General features: G+C 40.7%; 3 protein-coding genes across 3 annotated transcripts in view; 1 reads left to right on the top strand and 2 right to left on the bottom strand.

Annotated features, from left to right (window-relative positions):
• Positions 1-25187, bottom strand: part of LOC116219771 (gastrula zinc finger protein XlCGF57.1-like) — a 100188-nt gene that overhangs the window by 40848 nt on the left and 34153 nt on the right. The gene's annotated exons all lie outside the window — the stretch shown is intronic.
• LOC105894914 (zinc finger protein 708-like) lies at positions 78-6665 on the bottom strand. The gene is made up of 3 exons (XM_031563704.1): positions 6144-6665; positions 5508-5690; positions 78-1903 (listed from the first exon to the last, which is right to left on the bottom strand). The coding sequence occupies exons 1-3, from the start codon at positions 6421-6423 to the stop codon at positions 696-698; spliced, it is 1671 nt and encodes a 556-aa protein (XP_031419564.1). The 5' UTR covers positions 6424-6665; the 3' UTR covers positions 78-695.
• The window catches only part of LOC116219780 (gastrula zinc finger protein XlCGF57.1-like), a 31434-nt gene continuing 13355 nt past the window's right edge, over positions 7109-25187 (top strand). Inside the window, exons 1-2 of the mRNA XM_042703896.1 lie at positions 7109-7137; positions 7397-7712. Coding sequence (XP_042559830.1) covers positions 7433-7712 — 280 coding nt within the window. The 5' untranslated portion in view covers positions 7109-7137; positions 7397-7432. The remainder of the gene's footprint in view (positions 7138-7396; positions 7713-25187) is intronic.

Raw genomic sequence — 25187 nt, 5'->3', positions numbered from 1 at the left:
TGCTGCCTGTGTGAGTGTGTGTGAGCATGAGGATGTGCATGTGTGTGAGTGTGCACATGTGTGTGTGTGTTTGTAAATAATAAGCCTGTTCTCTGCTGCCTTTGTGTGTGTGTGTGTGTGTGTGTGTGTGTGTGTGCATGAGAAAATATATGAGTGTTTTCTTGTACCTCTAAATTCATGCACAATAAGGCTTGATCTGTATCTGAATTCTTTATCACAGAGTTATTATGTAAAAGCATATTCTTTTTCAGACCAATATGGCGTACAAATGCTTTTATGCACTCAATGCATTCATGAGGCGTCTCTCCACTACGTGTTTCTAAAGAGTTGTAGAGGTTGTTCCTACTCTATCTGAGTGTGTGTTTCCCCCACACTGGGCACCTTCATGAGGCTTCTCTCCAGTCTTCTCTTCCACAGACACACAAACACACACACACACACATACACAGAGAGAGTTGAAGACCTTGTAAATGTTTTCCCACATAGTATGTATTTGCATGTGAAAATGCCACTGAAAATGCCTTTACATATTGTAAACATACAAGAGGTCAGGCACATTTATGTAGACCTTCACTGCCATGTACTATCAGGTGACGTTTTAAAGACCCAGCTTGTTTAGAAGTTTTTCCACACTGGCATGAGTATCAACATATGCATTTGACAACTGCAAACTTCAGACTTCAGAATTCAAGCATTTACGTGGCCTTTTCTTCACTGTGCAAACGCTGATGGCATTTCAGACCTGATGACCTAGTGTATGCTTTTCCACACTCTACACATGCATATGGCTTCTCCCCAGAGTGTGTTCGCATGTGGACTTTAAGAACTGAAACGTGTGAAAATGCTTTTCCACACTGGGCACATTTATGAGGCTTCACTCCAGTGTGTATTAACATATGGGTTTTAAGACCTGAAATCTGTGAAAATGATTTTCCACACTGGGCACATTTATGAGGCTTCTCTCCAGTGTGTATTCGCATGTGGATTTTAAGATCTGAAACTTGGTAAAATGCTTTTCCACACTGGGCACATTTATGAGGCTTCTCTCCAGTGTGTATTCGCATGTGGATTTTAAGACCTGAAACTTGTGAAAATGCTTTTCCACACTGGGCACATTTATGAGACTTCACTCCAGTGTGTATTAACATATGGGTTTTAAGATCTGAAATGCATGAAAATGCTTTTCCACACTGGGCACATACATGAAGCTTCTGTCCAGTGTGTATTACTCTATGCCTTTGAAGATTTGAGGAACATGTAAATGCTTTTCCACACTGGGCACATTTATGAGGCTTCTCTCCTGTGTGTATTAACATGTGGGTTTTAAGACTTGAAATCTGTGAAAATGCTTTTCCACACTGGGAACATTTATGAGGCTTCTCTCCTGTGTGTATTAACATATGGGTTTTAAGACATGAAATCTGTGAAAATGCTTTTCCACACTGGGCACATTTATGAAGCTTCACTCCAGTGTGTATTAGCATATGTCGTTTAAGATGTGAAACGCATGAAAATGCTTTTCCACACTGAGCACATTTAAGAGGCTTCACTCCAGTGTGTATTAGTATATGTTTTTTAAGATATGAAACGCGTGAAAATGCTTTTCCGCATTGGGCACATTTATGAGGCTTCTCTCCAGTGTGTATTCGCATGTGGATTTTAAGACCTGAAATGTGTGAAAATGCTTTTCCACACTGAGCACATTTATGAAGCTTCTCACCAGTGTTCTGCTTTTGATTAACACTAAGAGTGTGTGTTTGCTGGTGTTCCTCGAGTTCTCTCAGGACCGTGAAACTCTCCCTGCAGACTGTGCAGTGGTACGGCCTTCCATTGAGTTGCTGGTTGAGTTCATCATTCTGTCCATGGAGCTTCTGTTGGGTTCCATCTGGATGTTCTGATGCACCTGAAAGAGTTTCATATGGATTTAGAATGACAGACAGATGTTCTAGATGCAGCAATTCATTGTTACCCGATGAGGAAATATTCCATTGTTTGGATGTTCTGATACACCTAGAAGAGTTAGATTGGTCATTAAACTTGCTTTTCTGGCTCTGCATGGGAGCATGTTTGTGTTTCAACCCCCTTCACTAGTAAAATTAAATCAATTTCTTACTCACACTGACTGTGCGCTAACAAATGGCATAGTAACCACATAATTTGGCATAGTAACCACATCATTTGGCATAGTAACCACATCATTTGGCATAGTGACAACATCAGTTGGCATAGTGACAACATCAGTTGGCATAGTAACCACATCAATTGGCATAGTAACCACATAATTTGGCAAAGTAACCACATCATTTGGCATAGTAACCACATAATTTGAAAAATCGACAGAGAACTGTCAGCCAATAAATATTTAAACGTATTTTCCTGTGAGCCTTCTCTGATTGGTCTTGCCACTACTTAAAGCAACTGTGTGCAGAAATGTACAGGTGACCTGTTGATGTATTATCTTCAAAAATCAGTTTGACGGTATGGTGGTGCGAAGGACACAAACACAACTGCCATTCCCAGTAGCGGCGGTGCTGCGGTCCGAGAAGGAACTCCCACAAAAATGTAAGAAAAGCTTGGTAACACTTTACTTATTATTCCTCGCTAATTCACAAAAATAATAAACATCCAAGTTTCCTCTTCAACACAATTTCCTGGCTAACCAAGAGCCACAATGTAGCCGTCCACTCTATCCCTTTAACCTGTAATAGTAACGACTTCATTAACTTTTTCAATAAAAAATATTAACAACCTTCTTTCCACTCCCAGTCCCCCTTACTGACACTAAACCAGAAACACCCATGTGACCTGGGGTATTCCCAGAATCCTTCACACCTACTGACATCCCAAAATATACCTCCCTGATCTTCCCATCAAAATCCTCAACATGCCTATTAGACCTTGTCCCTGAGACTCTAGAACACCCTCTTAAGAACAGTCTACTTGATGAGACTTTACTTAATAATAATAATAATAATAATAATATTAATAATTAACTCTGACGTCAGGATATGTTCCAATATCTCATCATGACAGCGATCATCTAACCATCTCTTAAAAAGCCAAGCTTTGGCTCTGATTACTTCTCATAAAAAAAATCCTCAACATGCCTATTAGACCCTGTCCCTGCGAATCTGCTTAAGAACACTCTATAACACCTTCTTAAGAACAGTTTACTTGATGAGACTTTACTTAATAATAATAATAATAATAATAATTAAAATAATATTAAACCCTGTCCCTAAACCAACCAGTGGGCCGTAAAAATGTTCCAGGTTTTTCTTTTTTTTTCACAAAGAACGGATTTTTAGTTGAGAACAATATGAATACAATGTATGATTGAAATTGGATGTTTTAAACACAAGACAGATCATGAAAATAATATCCTATCTTGTTCGAACTACAGTGTCATCAAGTTGAGGCGAGTTGAGACGAGTTGACGGACGTCAGTAAAGCTGCATTAGTGCTGTTTTTTGTGCGTTATCATTAGAGTGGTATTCTACAAGAGGACATGCTTTTCTGTGGAGAGCTACCAACTCGAACTACCGCCCAGAAATGCTCGGTTCTATTTATGTTGATAATATATTGCAGCCACAGGTTTAAATCATTATTTCAATTATTTGAATCATTATATTGACCTATTTCAGTGATTCCCAAACTGGGGTACGCGGAGGAAAAATGTGATTTGCATTTTCAAAGTGACCTATAAATAGACATGACATCTTAAATAGTCTGAATAGCCTCATGTATACATTGTAGTGTTTAGCGAAATAATTACATTGCCAAAAAAAGTTACAGGTAGGTTGGTCAAAAACATAGGTAAGACGATGCTCACTGGTGCCCTGTGTAGAGAAGCGGGAGCTCATTCCGGTTTCTGCACGAAAATGGATAAATGATTAAAAAGAGTTAATCCCCGGTCCAAAGAGACACCAACCGCTACTACTAGTAGAAGGCCTACAATCAAGGATGCACCTGCCGGCGACAGCAAGCCAGGTTGCTCTTCCAAGTCTACCTTGGATCAGGATGTTAGCAGCAGTACAGTTGCTGCTAGCCAGGCTACTAGCTTTTTTGTTTGCAAATCAGTGTGACAGACATTGTGAAACGCGACATAACAACGCACCTCAGTGAAAAGACTTTGATGCCCTTTGCCACGACGTACTTATGTGAGAGTGGGTTCTCAGCTCTGACGAGCATGAAAACAAAATACAGGCTCAGACTGTGTGGAAAACGATTTAAGACTTTCTTAAATTCAGCCAGACATTGCAGAGTTATGTGCATCCTCTCAAGCACACCTTCTCATTAACCTGTGGTGAGTGTGTGTGTTTGTGTGTGTTTTAGGGGGGGCTCACAAATATGATAAAAAAAAATATATACAGTATATATGAGAGAGAGGTGTGTGTGTGTGTGTGTGTGTGTGTGTGGGGGGGGGGGGGGTGTAGCTGGAGATTGAATGACTGAAGGGGTACGGGAATGTACAAGGTTTGGGACACTGACCTATTTGAACCCATTTATTTGAACATTATTTGAACCTATTTGTTTGCATGTCTGAAGCATCACCTATTTTAATAAGGCCTAGCCTATGTGGTCTTGTTTGCATGTTTCATCACTTGTTTTGAGTGTATGCTATTTTTTGGGTCTATTCTGGTTTTTATTTCCTTGCTTGTTTGCTGTGCACAAATAGGCCTAGGCCTACTGCAATTAAGTTCCTTTGTTTCAAAAGTCTTTTGGATAATAAATGCCTTTTGACTGAAAATGCTCTGTGCGGTTTTATGTTGTTTTCTGGTGCACAATACAATTTTGATTGCAATATCTAGAGGAAGATTTTCTTGCATAAATTCTAGGCTCCCACCTGTAGCAGGTGCTGATGTTGCTCTTTGTGACACATAACAATCCCTTATTAATAAGAATGGAATATAGATTAGCTAAAATAGGCGGGGTGTCTGTTGGGCCCCGACCTGTCACAAATCCGAAAAGTTGGGCCTCGGAGTAGAAAAGGTTGGGAACCCCTGCTCTAGAACACCCTCTTAAGAACACTCTAGAACACCCTCTTAAGAACACTCTAGAACGCCCTCTTAAGAACACTCTAGAACGCCCTCTTAAGAACACTCTAGAACACCCTCTTAAGAACAGTCTACTTAATGAGACTTTACTTAATAATAATAATGATAATAATAATTGCTAATAATAATTAACTCTGATATCAGGATATGTTCCAATATCTCATCAAGACAGCGATCATCTAACCATCTCCTAAATAGCCAAGCTTTGGCCCCAATTGCTAATTACAGACCAGTCTTCCAGTCTTTCAGTCAGGCTTCAGAGCTCCACAGCATTGAGGAAGTTCTAGACAAAGTTGTTAATGTTAATGACCTACTTATTGCATCTGATAATGGATGTGTTCATCAGATACAATAAGTAGGTCATTAACAGCCAAATGGAAGAAAAAAATATATATATAAACAATAATAATTGAAAACAATAAACGATGACTTCAGGATGAAGCTTCTCACCAGTGTTCTGTTTTTGATTAGCACTAAGAGGGTGTGTTTGCTGGTGTTCCTCGAGCTCTCCCAGAACCGTGAAACTCTTCCTGCAGACTGTGCAGTGGTACGGCCTTCCATGGAGTTGCTGGTTGAGTTCATCATTCTGTCCATGGATCTTTTGCTGTGTTCCATCTGGATATTCTGATGCACCTGAAAGAGTTTCATATGGATTTAGAATGACAGACAGATGATCTGGATGCACTTACACATATATATCTCTCTCTCTCCACAGATCTCCACAGGTCACATTTCGTGAAATTTCTAAAGGTTGCAAAAGCCTGGAGGTGCAAAGACATCAAATCTATTAGTCAATTAATAATGACATCAGACTAATAGATTTGACAAAAAAAATCTACAAGAACGCCCCCCCCCCCTTCTCCACTGACAGAAGTCGAATGTCATTATTAATTGACAATGAATGTAACCCCAACTGCCAGAAGTCTGATATCATCATTAGTTGACCAAGAATGCCCACCCCCCACTGCCAGAAACCTGACATCATCATTAATTGACTAAGAATGCCACCCCACTACCAGAAGTCTGACGTCATCATTAATTAACCATTGAACACAGCTCTTAGTGCATCAGTCTGAAATTACTTACTTTCCAGAAGACAATCGTTGTGCTGTTGCTCATCCTCTTCTTTCTTCACTTTAACCTCCACTGTTGTCTGTAGTGTTTCATTATAAGTGGAGCTTAGTGACTCTGTGAAGTCTGATTCCGTTTTACAGTGAAGATCTGCAATGGGCTTTTCTTCTTCATCTTGGCATGTAATCATATGTCCGTATTCCTCTTCTTGTATGTACTCTTTTTTCACTATCAGTCTCAGGGGTACCTGGTGTGTTTCATCACAGCCAGGTCTCAACGGCAGTCCCAGATTCATGTTAGCAACGGACCAGAGATGATCTCGTCCAAAGTTCCCTACAAAGAAAAAAAAATACAATGGATTTCAAGCTCGGTTTTCTTCTTTGTAAAAGTTCCAGAGAGCGACTGGCACGAAACGGAGGAATTCACTTCTTTATTGTCGAGGTCAGTTAGCACATACAGATATGTTTGGTCAAACAGTGTTTATCACAGCAAAATATGAAGACGAAAGTGTCTTTACAGAACCAACATTGGCCACACGGTTGATTTCCCACGTCGACTCCTCTGAAATGTTCCTACTTGTGAACTCTGGTTGGCAAACCAACCAGAAAACTATGCATTACTGCCACCGTCTGGACAGGAGTGTGACTGCAGGACTCTCTCAGTTTGTGTCGTTGAAAAAATATTCAGATTTGTCCCTATTTACTTTGTTTGGCAGATCTCTCAGACTAAATTGTCCACAACCTAAAACATTAAACATCTTCACAACTGAAAAGCGATTTGATTCAAAAGCGATGTTACGTTACGTGTTGCGTTATGCGATGTTACGTTACTGAGGAATATAGAACCAGAACACAAACCAAACTAGAGAGTCCTGCGGTCACACTCCTGTCCAGACGGTGGCAGTAATGCATAGTTTTCTGGTTGGTTTGCCAACTACCGGGAGTTCACAAGTAAGAACATTTCAGAGAAGTCAACGGGAGAAGTCTACCGTTTTGCCGATGTTGGTTCTGTAAAGACAATTTCGTCTTCATATTTTGCTGTGATAAACACTGCTTGACGCTAACACTAAACTAACAGATCTTTATGTGCTAACTTATTTAAAGTACGTTTTAGTCACAGTATTATAACATCTTAGCCTTCTTCATTAGCTCGTACTCGAATGTATCAGCCATAGGCAAGTGAGAGATGCGGAGACCGTGACGATAAGAAGTGAACTCCTCCTAAGCCGTTGTATTTTTTTTTCTTTGTGGTGTTCCCTGACTTTATAGGAAACTGGATGGGATCATCTCTTGTCCGTCGCTAACATGAATCTTGGACTGCCGTTGAAACCTGGCTGTGACGAAACACACCAGGTACCCCTGAGACTGACAGTGAAAGAAGAGGACATAAAAGAAGAGGAATACGGACATATGATTACATGGCAAGATGAAGAAGAAAAGCCCATTGCAGATCTTCACTGTAAAACGGAATCAGACTTCACAGAGTCACTAAGCTCCACTTATAATGAAATACTACAGACAACAGTGGAGGTTAAAGTGAAGAAAGAGGAGGATAAGCAACAACACAACGATTGTCCTCTGGAAAGTAAGTAATTTCAAACTGATGCACTAAGAGCCATAGACATAGTATACATAGACCCCTCCTTGACTGCTTCAGCCCGTTGCCGTGACGAGTTACGTCGCCGCCATCTTGTAAAGGGGGCAGCTGGCCTGGAAACAAACGCAAGAACAGTGGATCCGCGGTTTTACTGGATAAAAAGCACTCTAGCGTTTACATTTCTCAACCGATTTCACTGAGTCGTTTTTATATTCAAGGGTTTATGATCGATGTGAAGTTCTCCCAAAAAGTTTTGTCTCCATGTTACTTCGAATATCGATAGCAAGGCTATAATGGCCATAGACATGTATACATGTGCATATGTCTATGGCAGGGGTTCTCAAACTTTTGCAAGCTGGGCCCCCCCAAAGCTGGTTAGGGGTAGTTGGGGCCCCCCCAGCGCGCGGCCCGCCGCCACCACCCTCAACTACACCACCATATATAGATAGATAGATAGATAGCATATTGTTATTGATAGGCCTGACATGTCAAGGTTAGGCTATTGTTAGGCCCATACAGACAATTATTATAACTATTTATTATTATTATTATTATTATTATTATTATTATCAGTAATAGTAGGCCTATTAGTAGGCTATTCATTATTATCACCATCATTATGTTATTATTATAATTAATGATTATCGACCAATTATTATTATTGTATTATTATCATAATAATAATTAGTGTTATTATTGCTATAATTTGGATACTGTTATTATTATGGGCCTCTTGTGATCTTTACAAAAAAAATCCTACAGGTCTGTCAATGTGAGACATGAGCCTGCTTTGCACTGCAAAGGTTCTCAAATCTTGGGGCAATGTTTGAAAACATATCCTCAGGTCATCCTCGATCTGTGCGCGGTTGCGGTATTTAGTTTTGAGCGCAGTCAGTCTTGAAAAGCCTGCCTGGCACAAATATGTCGACGCGAAAAGGATGAGCATTTTTAAGGCTATGTCGCAAAGTTGATCATTGCTATCCAGAATGACGAAATAGGGGAGATGCTTAAGTCTACTGTCACTCTTCAATTGCTCTTTCATGTCTATTGACAGCTCGTCTGCTGAGCAGAGAAATGGATCCCGAACTTAGGCGAATGAACGGTAGTCCTCTTTGAAATAGGACCCAAACTGATTTCTGATATTCGGCGTGATACAATGTCATTTGACATAAGTATTGCGCTGAGTTTAGCTTCTATTCTACACGTCTTGCGCGGCCGGCAAAATCAGTGTTTCGGCAATTGTATGGGGTTGGCCAAGCTTAGCAATTCTATGAGCAACTACATAAGAAGATGCCTCCAGACACTGCTTGGAGATGGTGGTTCGTTGTTGCTGGAGGCCATCACGTTCATGTTTAAAGAAGTCCACAGGCTTCTCTTTCTGACTTTTACGAATCAGAAACGTGTCCATAGTTGTGTTTGTTTGCTGATACAGTGTGTGTGAAGTTAATAAGGTTCTAATTTCAACGTCGTGTTCTTGTATGTGTGGTTGTGAACGACATGGATAAGGATAAGGCTGTGCTAGGCAATGATTCCTAACAAAACTAACTGTACACAATGTAGACAGGGACAGCACAAAATAGTATTCAAGTGCTGGTGTTTTATTTGTTGCAACACGGTGGATGATACAAAAATATAAAGGTAGGTGTTAAGGAGAAAAGGGCTAGCTGCAGTTGGAAAAAGGTAGCTAGCTAGGCTAGCTCTCGGGGCTACGAGTTTTTTCAAAAGACTGGGGCAAATTACTCCTTAGAATAGGCTACGAATAGACCTACTGCAAGCGCAGTAAGATATTACTAAGGAAGGAGTGAGTCTTTAAAAAGACTGTTTATAAAGCAATGAATATCTGAATGATACAGGAAACAAGAGAAATTGAACAAACTCTGCAGAGTCATCTCAGGGTGAGAGCTTACCAATGCCTGCGTTTTTTTTTTTATACTCGGAAACTTAGGTGCAACTCGCGTTCAAATGAAAAAAACTCCGTTTTGATTGGTGGATCAGGAGCAAAACCGTATTTGATTTGTTTGGGTCAGTCCAGCCCCTTGCATTTCGCCACTGAGGGAGCTTTCACTAACCAGTGACAGGTCGGCGGTAGTTTTTTTTTTCTCCGTCTGTGACATCGCGCCCCCCCTGGAGAGTGTTCGCGCCCCCCCAGGGGGGCGCGCCCCCCACTTTGAGAACCACTGGTCTATGGTAATCACTGCTAGACGCTATTTTTTCTTGTGCTCCCACAGCTCGTGCACTTTGAAAATACTAAGAAGAAATCTAAACTATCGAAATAGTGCTTCTTTAACTACTAATTATTGACCATAAATTGAGAGAAATGGAACAAAATTATATACATATAAACATACATGTATATTTGTCTATGATAATCGCTGCTAGACGCTCACTTTTACAACTTTTTGTAGCTAGATATTCACAATTTGAAATATACACAATCATCATTTGGAGATGAGTCGGGAAACTGAAGACTGATTGTTTAGCTCCATCTCTAATCCTGAGAGTCTGACCGGTCCTGTCGAAGCCAGCTTACTACAGTCAGATTCATAATGTCAGTCGCTCAGCCGAAACGCAGGTGTTCTGTTACAATGTGTCTGGCTGGGAGTTTCGGGAAAAGATACATGGCAAGACGTTGTTTACCATCGTCTTTCGTATCAGAAGTGTTTGTTGGTGTAAAATTACATTTTATTGTCAATTGCACTGTTCAAGGTTATGTTTCTCTTTGCACATATTTGAAACTAACTATACAAAAACTGACTGACTGCCAGTGTCTCACTATTTGATTGGTAGGCTATTTGCAGATTTTGTTCCATTTCTCTCAATGATGGTCAATAATTAGTAGTTAAAGAAGCACTATTTCGATAGTTTAGATTTCTTCTTAGTATTTTCAAAGTGCACGAGCTGTGGGAGCACAAGAAAAGGTAGCGTCTAGCATTCTCTAGCGTCTAAGGCCATTATAGCCTTGCTATCGATATTCAAAGTAACATGGAGACAAAACTTTTTGGGAGAACTTCACGTCGATCATAAACCCTTGAATATAAAAACGACTCAGTGAAATCGGTTGAGAAATGTAAACGCTAGAGTGCTTTATATCCAGAAAAAACGCTGATCCACTGTTCTTGCGCTTGTTTCCAGGCCAGCTGCCCTCTTAACCCTCCTATTATGTTTGGGGTCAATTTGACCCCATTCAATGTTTAACGTCTCTAAATAAATGTTTGACATAATTTTTTTTGCTTCATATTTAATAACTTTTCCTAATTTAATGGGGACAACTGGGTAAAGACAAAATTAACATGATGATATGTTTTCAATGTCCTGTACACATACTTTACGCATAGGTGTTGTTTGGGGTCAATTTGACCCCAGGCTGTTTTAATTGTATAAAATATATAAGAAATATCAAATTTTTTCATCACATTGTTACTTTTCTTGATAAAAGAAATAGTTTTTTATTCCAAATGTTATAGATAACAACAATATGTACTTAGAAATAATATGAAGCCATAAAAACACCAGAAGGATATTTCTTTCCAATTTTAGGTCAATCAGTGAGATTTTATGGGGATCTGCATATTTCTCCATAGTCGCGTAACATGTATTCTAGATGTATAAAGGGGGTGGGTGGGGGTATGGTTTTATTTTTAAGGGCTATTTAGGTAGTCAACAAACAAACCTAAAGTACCTGACACAAAAACTTGGGTAAAAAAAAAAGAATTATAATAATTTTTTGGAGGTTTAAATTGCTGGGGTCAAATTGACCCCAAGCATAATAGATGTGGGTAAAATTTGAACATAATAGGAGGGTTAACAAGATGGCGGCGACGTAACTCGCGAGGCAACAGAGGAGGAGGGGTCTATGTATATATGTCTATGCTAAGAGCTGTGTTCAATGGTCAATTAATGATGACGTCAGAATTCTGGCAGTGAGGTGGCATTCTTTTAGATTGTTGAGTCAAATCAAGTAGTCTGATGATTTTGCATCTCCAGGCTTTTGCAACCATTAGAAATGTCACAAAATGTGACTTGTGGAGATGTGTTGATCTGGCCTTGTTGTTGTTGGTGGAGTGTTGGACAGATATGGCTGTTAGTAGGGCTGGGTACGGGCACAGATATGGCTGTTAGTAGGGCTGGCACAGATATGGCTGGGTACGGGCACAGATATGGCTGTTAGTAGGGCTGGGTACTGGCACAGATATGGCTGTTAGTAGGGCTGGGTACTGGCACAGATATGGCTGTTAGTAGGGCTGGGTACGGGCACAGATATGGCTGTTGGTAGCGCTGGGTACGGGCACAGATATGGCTGTTGGTAGGGCTGGGTACTGGCACAGATATGGCTGTTGGTAGGGCTGGGTACGGGCACAGATATGGCTGTTAGTAGGGCTGGCACAGATAACCCAATTCGATTAACTCCTTTTGATATGTCCAACTCCAAAATATGCCCCTGATTGTGGTTGGGTCCAGTTGAATATGCAACATTTCAGTCCTCAAATTATCATTAAATATATTAGTTATCTGACCAATCCTAAACTTCATCTTGAAAGATTGGACAAGCACTTTGGCAACATTTTGCATCATCAACCCACACACACACTCACTCACTGACACACTCACACTTTAATCATAATTGTCGAATCGATCATTACTGATGTTACACATTTTTGTGACGTATTGTTGTACAGCTTCCATGGTATTTATCATGAAGTTTCAAGCTTTATATCTACCTTGCGTGAAATGCAAAAGGTGTCAATCCATCTTCAGTTATGACTGTGAAGCTGGGGGCAGGCCTGGTAGTGGTCAGATGGCTTTCTGTTTTAAGTGTGTGTGTGTGTGTGTGTCTCTGTGCGTGTGTGTGTCTCTGTGTGTGTGTGTCTCTGTGTGTGTGTGTATATGTGAGTGTGTGTCTGTGTTTTTTTGTCTGTGTGTGTCTGTCTCTCTGTGTGTGTGTGTGTGTGTGTGTGTGTGTCTCTGTGTGTGTGTGTCTCTGTGTGTGTTTGTGTGTGTGTGTGTGTCTGTGTGTGTGTGTGTGTGTGTGTGTGTGTGTGTTTCTCTGTGTGTGTGTTTGTTTTTCACATCCAGACAGTTAAGCATTGCATTAGCCAAGTCTTGAAGTGTCAAATGCATGGATTAGTTTTTCTGCATCAAGGAAGGATAGGACTTGAATGACGTTGGAAATATTATGTAGGTGAAAGGAGGTTTATGTAAGTGTCATCATCCTTATCAATGATCGACACTAGGATTGGAGAGAGAGGGAGATGTGTGTGTGATTTGTTTAAGTTCTGTTTCGCCTGATAGGTCTCTGTCTATTCTTCAATTGATCTGGTTACTATACCAAATGTTAGTGCACAGTCAGTGTGAGTAAGACATTTATTTTGTTTTACTAGTGAAGGGGGTTGAAACACAAACATGCTCCCATGCAGAGCCAGAAAAGCAAGTTTAATGACAAATCTAACTCTTCTTGGTGTATCAGAATATCCAAACAATGGAATATTTCCTTGTCAGGTCACAATGAATTGCTGCATCTAGAACATCTGTCTGTCATTCTAAATCCATATGGAACTCTTTCAGGTGCATCAGAACATCCAGATGGAACACAACAAAAGATCCATGGACAGAATGATGAACTCAACCAGCAACTCAATGGAAGGCCGTACCACTGCACAGTCTGCAGGAAGAGTTTCACAGTCCTGAGAGAACTCGAGGAACACCAGGAAACACACACTCTTAGTGTTAATCAAAAGCAGAACACTGGTGAGAAGCTTCATAAATGTGTCCAATGTGGAAAAGCATTGACATGTTCCTCAAATCTTAAAACCCATATGTTAATGCACACTGGAGAGAAGCCTCATAAATGTGCCCAGTGTGGAAAAGCATTTTCACAGATTTCAAATCTTAAAAAACATATGCTAGTACACACTGGAGAGAAGCCTCATACATGTACAGAGTGTGGGAAAACATTTGCACACCTTAATAACCTCAACAGACATATACTAATACACACTGGAGAGAAGCTTCACAAATGTGCCCAGTGTGGAAAAGCATTTTCATCGGTTTCAAATCTTGAAAGGCATATGGTAGGACACACTGGACAGAAGCTTCATGTATGTGCCCAGTGTGTAAAAGCATTTACATGTTCCTCAAGTCTTCAAAGGCATATACTAATACACATTGGAAAGAAGCCTCATAAATGTGCCCAGTGTGGAAAAGCATTTTTACGCATTTCAAATCTTAACACCCATATGTTAATACACACTGGAGAGAAGTCTCATAAATGTGCCCAGTGTGGAAAAGCATTTTCACAGATTGCAGATCATAAAAGGCATATGTTAATACACACTGGAGAGAAGCCTCATAAATGTGCCCAGTGTGGAAAAGCATTTTTACAGATTTCAAATCTTAAAACCCATATGTTAATACACACTGGAGAGAAGTTTCATAAATGTGCCCAGTGTGGAAAAGCATTTTTACAGATTTCAAGTCTTAAAACCCATATGTTAATACACACTGGAGAGAAGCCTCATAAATGTGCCCAGTGTGGAAAAGCATTTTCACGCATTACAAATCTTAAAACACATATGCTAGTACACACTGGAGAGAAGCCTCACAAATGTGCCCAGTGTGGCAAAGTATTTTCACGCGTTTCACATCTTAAAAAACATATGCTAGTACACACTGGAGAGAAGCCTCATACATGTACAGAGTGTGGGGAAATATTTGCACACCTTAATAACCTCAACAGACATATGCTAATACACACTAGAGAGAAGTCTCTTAAATGTGCCCAGTGTGGAAAAGCATTTACCTGTTCCTCAAGTCTTCGAAGGCATATACTAATACACACTGGAGAGAAGCCTCATAAATGTGCCCAGTGTGGAAAAGCATTTTCACAGATTTCAAGTCTTAAAATCCATATGTTAATACACACTGGAGAGAAGCCTCATACATGTACAGAGTGTGGTAAAACATTTGCACTCCTTAATAACCTCAACAGACATATGCTAATACACACTGGAGAGAATTCTCACAAATGTGCCCAGTGTGGAAAAGCATTTTCACAGATTTCAAATCTTAAAAGACATATGCTAATACACACTGGAGAGAAGCCTCACAAATGTGCCCAGTGTGGCAAAGTATTTTCACGCGTTTCACATCTTAAAACCCATATGTCAATACACACTGGAGAGAAGCCTCATAAATGCAGACCTGACAACTAGTCCAGGCAAAGTAGCGTTTTACGATAGACTAATTGTAAAATATTTTTTTTCAGCATAGATCATTTCTACGAGGTGTCCAGAACAACATACTAAAAGTCCTAAGAAATCCTAGTTGAGGAAATATGTTTAATTCTCATCAATCTGAGATGTGTGCTAATAATGCCAGGCAACAATACACCCCAAAAATGTATCTTTTTTCCTTTACTCCTATCAAAATGAATCTTTACACAATGAAAGCATCCATGAAAAGTAAAACATTTTGTATTACAAGTTTCTTTGAAAATTAATTTTGATATGCAAATGAGCTATACACTAATCGAATATGCCCCAAATACACCCAAATAGGCTTCATTTTTTCCTTTACTCCTACCACAATAAAACTTTACATCGTAAATGTATACATGAAAAGTAACTGTTTTTGTATTACAAGTTTCTTTTGAAATTAATTTGAATATGCACATGAGCTTCACACTTGAATATGTCCTAATTTGCATAGGCAGAAACACCATTCATATGTATGACAAATACATCGGCCCAATCTTCATCCAATCATCCTACTGCCAATGGGTGATGGAAATGCTGATTTTAGACTGGCCTCTAACCTGAAAACTGCCTGTCTTGGTGTTACCTGCCAGGGGTATTGTGTCTCTGCCTATGCAAATTAGGAGGCATATTCGATTAGTGTATAGCTCATTTGCATATTAAACTTAATTTTCAAAGAAACTTGTAATACAAAATGTTTTACTTTTCATGGGTACTTTCTATATGTTATGTTTACAATATGTAAAGGCATTCGACCTCTTATATGTTTACAATATGTAAAGGCATTTGACCTCTTATATGTTTACAATATGTAAAGGCATTTTACCTCTTTTCACTGGCATTTTCATATGCAAATACATACTATGTGGGAAACACACACGTTATGGTTTTTTTGTCATTATTCTGTGAAGTAAAAATGTATTTTTGCTAAATGAGTGATAAAACATAGCTCACCGTTATGTTTTTCTCTAAAATGTCTTTTTGCTAAATGAGTGATAAAACTCGGCTCACTGTTATGTTTTTCTCTACACTGTCTATGCATGTTATGTACACCTTCCTGCCATTAAAGATACAGAATAAAGTGTAATGTAAAGAAACCAAGCATTTGTTTATTTACTCTTGAAGTGAAATTGAAGGCAACACAAATATTCTACATTCATTCACATTACCTCTGTTATTATCAGAAACATTTATCCCAAACAACTTCCTGTACAGATGGGGTGTACCTGACCACATCCATGTTGTTAGTACCATAAAGTAATAAATACGGGATGAACCCACACACACACACACACACACACACATCAATTAGTAAATACGGGATGAAGGTCTATTTGATTGACATCGCCATAGTTACCACAGGGTGAAGGTTCATTTGACTGACATCTCTGTAGTTTCCACAGGGTGATGGTTCATTTAATTGAAATCTCCAAGATGAAGGTTACTGACCATCAGACACATGGGTCTACTGATATGTTGTACTCAAATCATATTATTATTATTTTTTTTAAAAGGTTGAATATCCACGCATTGTACTTTCACTGCAAAAATGTTGAATGTGCAACATTTCGACCCTCAAGTCATCATTATTAAATATATCAGCTATCTGACTAATCCAAAACTTCCTTTGCATCATTTTTGGAGCAGCACTTTGTAAGTGTCCCCTTACCCTTCCTGTGTCCAGCACCTGGTGAGTGTCCCTTTACCCTGCCTGTGTCCAGCACATGGTGAGTGTCCCCTTACCCTTCCTGTGTCCAGCACATGGTGAGTGTCCCTTTACCCTGCCTGTGTCCAGCACATGGTGAGTGTCCCCTTACCCTTCCTGTGTCCAGCACATGGAGACTGTCCCCTAACCCTTCCTGTGTCCTTTTCTGTGCTGCCTGTGTGTGTGTGTGAGTGAGCATGAGGATGTGCATGTGTGCGCGTGTGTGTAAATAAGAGAGACATCCTATTTTGTGCTGCGTGTGTGTGTGTGTGTGTGTATCCAAAAAAGTGCACCTGGATATCTGTTAATTTGGTGTTTACCTATTCATCATAAAGGTTTAGTATCAGGCCAGATCAGTCCTATTCATCATAAAGGTTTAGTATCAGGCCAGATCATTAGTCCTATTCATCATAAAGGTTTAGTATCAGGCCAGATCATTAGTTCTGCTCATCATAAAGGGCAACCCCTAGATACCCCTTTGCCACCCCTGCAATTACCATCATTAATAGATATTAGATGGTTATTTGGTTTGGGTTAAGTAGTGTTGGGCAACAACCTGAGCACTTCATTCAACAGCCATATCTGTCCACCACTTCCCCATCAACAAAGCCAGATCAACACATGATTTTAACAGGTCACATTTATTGAAAGTGGTTTGTTGACTAATTGAGACGTCATTTCCTGTTTGTTAGAATTGCTGCAACCAGCCGAATTTTTCTACCTACCGATTAGCCTACTCCTCTCTATTCTTAATCTTCCAAAAAACCCGGAGAATTTTTATGTTTAATCTTCTAAAAGATTCAAGCTCAGACTATCGTTCTTGATCGAAGCATTCACCGTCAGGATTTGAGGCCATCTTCAAAAGTTTTCAAAAAACAAAACAAACTCTGCTGGATTTAACCTCTACTGAATTTAACCTCTACTGGATTAAACCCCCGACTCTCGGGCTGTGTTCGGATTCTTAGATAGCTGTCTAATCCTTGATCTCTAGTTGGACAGGTGTCTGACGAGAGAGGTCCTTTCGGGGGAAGGTATCTCAAAAACCGTTGATTTCGAACAGTCTATTAAGATAGGATGTACAGCAACATGACGCTGTGTCATCATCCTGTGTATGCTTATTTGCTAGCTAGCAGCTACTGTTAGCGACCTGGCTAACGGATACATCGCTAACGAAACAGACTATTTTTGTTAATCAATCATGACATAAGTACATAGTACACTGTTCATTTCTCGGTAACTTTTTAAAAAAATTACCAAAAAAAGCAAAGAAATGTACATCGGTGAATACTTTTGTGGAACTTCGACGATATCATCCGCCATCTTTTTTAAAATGTGTCTCCGGTTAGGGAATGGCGCAGAGAGTTATGGGTAATACCTGCCGCCATAAGACAGCAAGGCAGCTCAGATGCTCTCTTGAAAAATGACCGTTATGTGACGTATTTCAAGGTATCTTACTAAAGAGGAAGAGAGGGTTTAAGACATTTCGAACAGTCCTTGCTCTCTTAATAGGAAGGAAGGGAGCATTTTAAGCCTATTCGAACAGGGCGTCGTTCTTTATCGAGGGATTCATCATCGGTATTTAAGAATTTCTCTGCTGGACTATCATCTTAATCTCCAGGTAACCCTTAGGGGAAAAAACATTTTGCGGTGAAAGACACCTACAATTAATTTAACTGCCAACTCGCAGGTTAGCGGAAGGCGCTGTCGTTCTTTTAACAGAAGGCAGAAGAAGAATTTTATCCTACAAACAGTAGGTTTTTGCTTCTTCCTGTGAGCTTGGAGTTGTATAGATCGCTAAATTAAATTAACACTACCTGTTCTCATTCTGACTCTGAACAGCTAGCAAGCCTAGCAAGCAAACACCAGCTAAAGCTTAACGTTTGACTACCTCACCGCGAGTCACCGCGACATCGTAGCAAACAAAACACATAAACTCAAGTTTTTGCCTCTCATCTGACATCGCCACGATGCCTTCCCTCAGTGGTGCACCTGGATGCGACTCCTGCCTCCTGCTCAGACAGAAGGTAGTAGAACTAGAAGTCAGGTTAGCGAACCTCTACCAGATGAAGCTGGATGAGCAGTTCATTGACTCCATTGTATCTGTGGGTCCTCTTCACACACACACACATACTGGACATCTCGATTCCACTCTGCCCTGCATGAACACAAACCCAGACCACACCACTGCTCCCTGGCCACTGGTGGGGACCAAGCCCACCCTGCCGGTGAACTCCACTCCTCACCAGCCATGGAGAACAGCTGGCAGAAGCAAGCGTGATGGAAGGCGGTCGGGACGACACACTGAGCCAGGCCAGCCCCTGAAACTGGGAAACCGCTACACCACACTGATGAATGAGGAGGAGCCCCCTGGGCTTGATGACACCCCTCCTCAGCCCGCCCTGCAACGCCCCCGCAGACCGGCTCCAGAGAAACAACGGCATCACACTGACATCCAGCATCGCCCACGCCGCCCTGCTTCCCATCCTGGGCCCTCAACACAGTCAGCATCCCCTAGACGGCTTCTCCCGCTTGACATGACAACCTCCACCCTTGTCATTGGCAGCTCCATGATCAGAGATGTCTACATCCCCCCTTCACCAAGCGGTCCCTGCAAGGTCCACTGCTTCCCCGGAGCGAGGGTCCGTGACATTCAACGTAGACTCCCAAGCATCCTCGCCGGCTACACCAAGGTCAGCACCATAATTGTACATGTGGGCACAAACGACATCAGAGCAAGACAGACAGAAGTCCTGAAGGCAGACTTCACAGCCCTCCTCACTACCCTCATGGACACAGGAAGACGGATCGTCATCTCTGGGCCTCTCCCTACCTACCGGAGAGGCGCTGAGAGATGGTCAAGACTTTTCAACCTCCACACCTGGCTGCGAGCGACCTGCGCTTCATTAGACATTGACTGTGTTAACAACTTTGACCTGTTCTGGGAGAGGCCCAGCCTGCTGAAGCATGATGGCCTCCACCCAAACCGGATCGGAGCCAGTCTGCTGTCGGACAACATGAAGACCACCCTAAGGCACTGACATCCTGTAGAAAACATCACAGACTCATGCCCCCCAGGTAGTAACTCTAATAACACTGTTTATGAAAATGAATCTGAATCTGTCAATGTTTTCTACAGAGCAATATATGACACCACTACCTCAGAACAGGCTGCTTCATATAATATTATGGCATGCGCCTATAATCCTATTCCAGTTTTAATCTCTACCCAACGCACAGTTAAAAACAAAGGCCATAGATACAATAGAAACAATAGAAGCCCAGCAAATATTCTATCTATACCCCGGCATATTCCTCCTTCCTGTGAGCCACTATATCCAGAAAATATTTCAATGGCAATACTAAATATTAGGTCACTATCAGGGAAAACATTTCTCATTAACGATCTTATATGTGAACGTAAATTAGACTGTATGTTTTTAACAGAAACCTGGCTAAACAAAAATGGGTCTGCAGCTCTTATTGAAGCATCCCCTCCCAATTATAGCTTTTTTCAGTCCATTAGAACAGGTAAAAAAGGGGGCGGGACAGCCACCATAACCACGGATGCCCTGTGCTGCAGGAGCATCTCCTTCGATGATTTTGCCTCATTTGAATATCATGCCATAGTTCTAAAGTGCCAGCCTCCTGTTCTGACAGTAACTGTGTATAGGCCACCCAAGCAATGTCCCACTTTTCTAACAGACTTTTCAGAACTACTCTCCATTATACACACAAACTACGATAAGATTATTATCACTGGTGATTTTAACATACATGTTGATAATGGGAACGACTCAAAGGCCCGGGATTTTATGAATCTCTTGAATTCCATGGACTTTACACAACACATCACTGAACCCACTCACAACCGTGGCCACACCCTTGATCTAGTTATTACAAAGGGTCTTACAACTGTTATATCGTCTATCTGTGACCTTGCTCTTTCTGACCACTTTTGTATTTTCTTTACAGCACTGGTACCTAAAGTTAGAAATAGTGCTGAATGTTTTATTAAGAAACGATATCTTGACTCTGCAGCAGCTGAGAATTTCAAAGTAATGATGAACATAACTAGTACAAAAAACCCAGATACGGGGCCATCATGTGTTAATGATCTAGTAACTACTCTAAATACAAAATTAAGGACAGCACTTGACTCTGTAGCACCATTGAAACAAAAAAAGGTTTTAGCCAAACAAAAAGCTCCATGGAGAAATGAGAAAATGATTAAACTTAAGAGATCCTGCAGAAGGTCTGAGCGTACATGGAGAAAGACCAAGCTACAGGTCCACCTTGATATCTTTAAGGATAAACTTTCAGTCTTTAATAAAGCAATAAGAAATGCTAGGAAGGATCATTTCTCTAATTTGATATCTACAAATTCTAACAATTCCAGGGTCCTCTTTTCAACAATAGACAGCCTTATAAATCCTGCACCTAAAGTAGACGATAGTCTCTTTTCCACCCCCAAATGTGAGGAATTTGCAGCATTCTTCAGAGATAAGATAACGAACATTAGGAAAAATATTGCTCAAGAAATTCCAAATGTCTTGTTTTCTGATCCCCTTCCACCATGCTGTAACAGTATGAGCTTTTTTGCACTGGCTGATATAGAAATGCTGAGCAAAGTAGTGTCACAACTGAAGCCGTCTACATGCCCTCTTGATCCCCTTCTCACCAAATTTTTTAAGACCATCTTTGACTCTGTGTCTAAGGACATTCTAGCCATTATAAACTGTTCCCTGCTTACAGGTATTTTCCCATCAGAACTTAAAACTGCCCTGGTGAGACCCCTCCTGAAGAAAAGCAATTTAGACTCTTCAGTTCTAAACTATTTTAGACCCATCTCTAACCTTCCCTTTCTAAGCAAAATCCTGGAAAAAATTGTCTTTAAACAGTTAAATAATTTCCTAGATGCTAACTGTGCATTTGACACCTTCCAATCTGGTTTTCGCTCCAATCATAGCACAGAAACGGCATTAGTCAAGGTTGTAAATGATCTCAGGATAAATGCTGACTCCAAAAAACTATCTGTCTTGGCCCTTCTGGATCTGAGCGCAGCCTTTGATACTGTTGATCACAATATCCTTATTGATAGACTTGAAAATTGGGTTGGCCTCACTGGTCCGGTCCTAAACTGGTTTAGGACCTATCTAACTGGCCGGGAATACTTTGTCGCCCTCGGAGACCACAGCTCAAAAAACATTTGTATGACCTGTGGGGTCCCTCAAGGATCCATTTTAGGGCCCTTACTTTTCAGTCTATACATGCTACCCCTTGGTAGTGTAATTAGGAGGCACAACATCGACTATCATAGCTATGCAGATGACACCCAGCTCTATATTTCTGTAACACCCAACAACTACAGCTCTATTGATTGTTTGGTAAATTGCATTTCTGATATAAATGTATGGATGTCACAAAACTTTCTCCAGCTAAACCAAGATAAAACAGAGGTATTAGTCATTGGTGAAAAAAACGAGAGAGAGAAACTAACTGCACACTTAAAAACACTAGCACTTAACACCAAGCACCAAGCCAGAAACCTAGGCGTCATACTTGATTCAGATCTCAATTTTGAAACCCATATCAAAAATATAATTAAAACATCTTTTTATCACTTAAGAAACATTGCTAAGGTGCAACCGTTTCTCGCTCAGGCTGACACCGAAAGACTGATGCACGCGTTTATCACGAGCAGGCTAGACTACTGTAACTCGCTTTTGTCTGGTCTACCAAAAAAAGCCATTAGTCAACTACAAACAATACAGAATGCAGCAGCGCGAGTCCTCACTAAAACAAGACGGAGAGCGCACATCACACCAGTATTAAAATCACTGCACTGGCTACCTGTTAGTTTTAGAATAGATTTCAAGGTTCTCCTACTAGTCTATAAATCACTCCATAGTCATGCACCTGAATATATAACAGACATGCTCTCAAGGTACACACCCAGTAGATCCCTGAGGTCCTCCGGCACTGAACTTCTAACAGTTCCAAAAGCCAGGACAAAGAGACATGGGGAAGCAGCTTTTAGTTTCTATGCCCCCAACCTTTGGAACACTCTGCCAGAATACCTAAGAATGGCTGAAACGGTTGAAACCTTTAAACATGCACTTAAGACATACCTCTTTGATCTTGCTTATCACTCACTGTAAAATGTATTTAACATTTATGGAACATTTATTTATTTACTTATTTCTGTCTCTTTTCAAGTATTTGTACCCCCCCCCCCCCCAGCAGCTGTCTCTTAGTTTGACGATAACTGTGCTGAGCAGTCCTTTATGGTGCCAGTGCGGTTAGTACGTAATTTCCTGTTCATTTATCTCTGGCAAAATCTGTGTCTTTTTATGAGTGTTTTGTAACTTGTAAAATGTATTTATTTAACATTAATGTAACATTTATTTATTTATTTACTTATCTGTGTCTCTTTACAAGTGTTTGTAACCCCCCCCCCAGCAGCTTAGTTTGACGATGACCGTGCTGAGTAGTCCTTTACGGTGCCAGTGCGGTTAGTACGTTTATTTTATTTTATTCATTTATCTCTTGAAAATCTGTGTGTGTTTTTTTTTTTTTTTTTTTAACAAGTGTTTGTACCCCCCCCCCCCCCTTTTCTTTCCTACTGTGAGGCGCATTGTGTTACTTCCTTGTATGAAATGCGCCGTACAAATAAAGTTTGATTTGATTTGATAAGGAAAAACAATCTAAATTCTATATTCTATTTAATTTATATTGCGATAACGCCTGGAAATTGAAAGATTTGAAAGCACTCAAAGAATGCCAGCACACTGACAGAATGTTGTTGGTCAAATGCACATCACAATACCTGATCATCATTTGACCATTGAACACAGCTCTTAGGGCATCAGTCTGAAATTATGAAGACGAAATTGTCTTTACAGAACCAAAATCGGCAACACAGTAGACTTCTCACGTGGACTGAAATGTTCTTACTTGTGAACTTCGGGTAGTTGGTAAACCAACCAGAAAACTATGCATTACTGCCACCGTCTGGACAGGAGTGTGACTGCAGGACTCTCTCTCGGTTTGTTTTGTTGAAACAATATTACAATGGGAATACAGATTTGTCTCAATTTACTTTGTTTGGCAGATCCTCCAGACTAAATTGTCCACAGCCTAAAACATAAAACATCTTCACAACTGAAAAGCTATTTGATTCAAAAGACAGCGATTTGTTACCACCACGTTACTGAGAAATGTAGCCTACATCTATGGGCTATACAAGTGTCTCTTCATTCCGTCCAGTAATGTGCTACTTGTTGGCAAAGACATGAACATAGCTTATTGCATCATGTGTTGATGTGGTGTGACTCCTGTTAGTCCTGCAGGCAATATACAGATACTGCAGGTATTAAATATGTCACGTAAGCACGGGGTGGTTGGACCATGGGTTGAACTGTGAGTTGCTTCTTGCTGTGCATGCTGGGAGTCGGAGGCATGCCTAGGAGGCGTTTTCTCTCCCCCTCTCCCTCCCTCCCTCCCCTCCTTCCCCTCTCTCCCCCTCTCCCTCCCTCCCTCCCCTCCTTCCCCTCTCTCTCCCTCCCTCCCTCTCTCTATCTGACTGAATGGTCACTACAACATTTGCTGACAGAGTTGCACTACATTTCTCAGTAACTTGGTAGTAACATCGCCGTCTTTTGAATCAAATCGTTTTTCAGTTGTTTTATGTTTTAGGCTTTAGTCTGGAAGATCTGCCAAACAAAGATAATTGGAAGAAATCGTTATTCCGATTATAGTCACACTCCTGTCCAGACGGTGGCAGGAATGCATAGTTATTTGGTTGGTTTGCCAACTACCGGGAGTACACAAGTAAGAACATTTCAGAGGAGCTCACGGGACGGCAGAAGTTCACGGTGTGTTGCCGATGTTGATTCTGTAAAGACAGTATCGTCTTCATATTTTGCTGTGATAAACACTGCTTGACTTAAACACTAACCTTACAGATGTGCTAACTTATTTGAAGTACGTTTTTAGTCACGGTATCATGACATCTTAGCCGTCTTCGTTAGACCCCACAGTAGCCTTAGATCGCACAGTATTATAACATATTAGCCTTCTTCATTAGCTCGTACTGGAATGTATCAGCCATAGGCAAGTGAGAGATGCGGAGACCATGACGATAAGAAGTTAATTCCTCCGTGCGAAATGCGATGTGCCAGTCGCTCTCTGGAATTTTAACAAAGAAGAAAACAGAGCTTGAAATCCATTGCAATTTTTTCCTTTGTGGTGTTCCCTGACTATATCGGGAACTCTGGACGGGGTCATCTCTGGTCCGTTGCTAACATGAATCTTGGACTGCCGTTGAACTCTGGCTGTGATGAAACACACCAGGTACCCCTGAGACTGACAGTGAAAGAAGAGGAATATGGACATATGATTACATGGCATGATGAAGAAGAAAAGCCCATTGCAGATCTTCACTGTAAAACGGAATCAGACTTCACAGAGTCACTAAGCTCCACTTATAATGAAACACTACAGACAACA

The sequence above is a fragment of the Clupea harengus genome, chromosome 26 (assembly GCF_900700415.2).
Source record: "Clupea harengus chromosome 26, Ch_v2.0.2, whole genome shotgun sequence".
NCBI classification, from domain to species: domain Eukaryota; kingdom Metazoa; phylum Chordata; class Actinopteri; order Clupeiformes; family Clupeidae; genus Clupea; species Clupea harengus.
Note: the sequence above shows the minus strand (reverse complement) of the source record. Positions and strands in the feature narration are given on the sequence as shown.

Coding starts and splice junctions, on each gene's coding strand:
- LOC105894914 (XM_031563704.1), bottom strand. CDS start 6,423: ATGAATCTGGGACTGCCGTTGAGACCTGGCTGTGATGAAACACACCAG. Junction 5,691..6,143: donor CAACGATTGTCTTCTGGAAA/GTAAGTAATTTC, acceptor AAACTCTTTCAG/GTGCATCAGAATATCCAGAT. Junction 1,904..5,507: donor TAATCAAAAACAGAACACTG/GTGAGAAGCTTC, acceptor AAACTCTTTCAG/GTGCATCAGAACATCCAGAT.